We start from the raw sequence: 1,719 nt of genomic DNA, 5'->3' as shown, positions 1-1,719 counted from the left end.
TATAATTTTTTTTTTAACCAACAATATAACAAAAATGTTATGGGATGACCTCCTTCTCTTCCACATACAAAGGTAGGGACAAGAAAATACAAAAATACATACATAAAACCAAAGACTACAGTGAATTTACTGAAGGATTTCTAGATTATACACTACAAATGGATTCGTAGCCACTGGTTCTTTTCTCTTTTTTCATGTTACAGCCACAAGATTCTCTGTATATTTATTATAATGTCATGTAATAAACCAAAAATAAAACCCAGGTTTTCCAAACTGTGGCCTGAGGGCCATTTGCAGCCCCTGGACTGATTTTATGTGGCCCACAACCCCTCCCTCCCCACAAACCCAACACACTGCAGGTTCTGATTTGACCCGGGTCCTCCTCTGTTGCATCAGGTGTACCCATGGGGCGGTTTCGAGGAGGATGAACCAGGAGAGCAGTACTTCCAGAATCTGCCCACCTCCTCCTCCTCTACGGCCTCGCTGGCTGTGCCCGCCGTCTCCAGCACGGGGGACGCCAACCTCAGGCAGCCCCCATGCAGCCTCGGTCCCCCGTCTCCGCCTTCCCCATCCCCGTCTCCGCATCTTAGCAACACCGATGCGCTGGGTGAGGATGACCGGAACATTCATGGGAATGAAAGAGAAAAAAAAAAACGTACATTTCAGGACTAACCTTTTGTCAGATGTGTGGATATTTTTAGAAGCTCTCATGGAGCCATAGAAAAAAAATAGAAAAAGTATCAATTCCACTGTAAATATCAGTTCATTTTTATTTCAATATCAAGATAAAACACAATTCTTATTAAAAAATATTCAGAACAACAAAATACTATAAACTGCCTATTCCTAACTCAAAGCATTCAGTCATTAGATGAGTGAATTTTCATTAGTGTAGACAGAGCGTTTGCATAGCGTAGCATGGGGGCTAATCTAAGAGAAGTAAAATTGACATACATTTCATGGCAAAGATGAGACACATATGAGGGATATAATGTTTTGAAATATAAATTTTGGCATCACCCCCTCCAAAAAAGATTGCTGGCAACTTGGTTTAGTTGGCCATTGCATTGTGTTTGCGAGTGTTGAATGCATAGAAATGTGATACAGGAGTGACTTTTACTTAGAAAAACAGATATTCTATTGAATGTAAGCTATATTTGTATAAGTGTTATGGTCGTATAACAATAAGAACAAACTGTGAAATTAGTGCAGGAGTTTTAGACGGCGTGTCCAGATTTAAGCCTATAAAAGTGAGAGTTCTGCCATGTTTTGGTTCTCCTACCATGTGGAATCGTGCCACAAAACTGTACGTTGACATAATCTTTTAACACAAGCTAGTGTCACTAATGACTTAGTGTTAAAAATGAATTTCTAATCTGTTTTCTGTGACTTTTAGCTGCATACTATCCAGGAAAATGCATGGCCCACACCAGCTCCACTTACACCTTTACAACATGTCGGATCCTCCATCCAACAGACGAGCAGACACGTGTCACACCAAGGTAAGGGACATCCGATGTCAATGTAAAAGTGGATAATAAAGTTATGATCAAAATTATTCACACTGCTGGCAGATTTAGATTTTAAGTCATTTTCTTTTAACCAAAAAGTTTGTATCTGATAGAAAATGGGATATGCATCTCTCCAAAGATAGAAACACAGTATGAGAGCAAATTAATTCTGGCTTTTTTACTATTATTTAAAAATATATATATATTT

The 1,719-nt window shown here is 39.0% G+C and overlaps 1 protein-coding gene across 2 annotated transcripts in view; it reads left to right on the top strand.

The window, feature by feature from the left end:
• Positions 1-1,719, top strand: part of trak1b (trafficking protein, kinesin binding 1b) — a 16,224-nt gene that overhangs the window by 7,464 nt on the left and 7,041 nt on the right. For both annotated transcript variants that reach the window (XM_007559749.2, XM_016675171.1), the window contains exons 14-15: positions 397-607; positions 1,397-1,502. In XM_007559749.2, coding sequence (XP_007559811.1) covers positions 397-607; positions 1,397-1,502 — 317 coding nt within the window. The remainder of the gene's footprint in view (positions 1-396; positions 608-1,396; positions 1,503-1,719) is intronic.

Source organism: Poecilia formosa, unplaced genomic scaffold (assembly GCF_000485575.1).
Source record: "Poecilia formosa unplaced genomic scaffold, Poecilia_formosa-5.1.2 Scaffold107, whole genome shotgun sequence".
NCBI classification, from domain to species: domain Eukaryota; kingdom Metazoa; phylum Chordata; class Actinopteri; order Cyprinodontiformes; family Poeciliidae; genus Poecilia; species Poecilia formosa.
The sequence above is the reverse complement of the archived record's forward strand: the minus strand, read 5'-3'. Positions and strand labels throughout refer to the sequence as shown.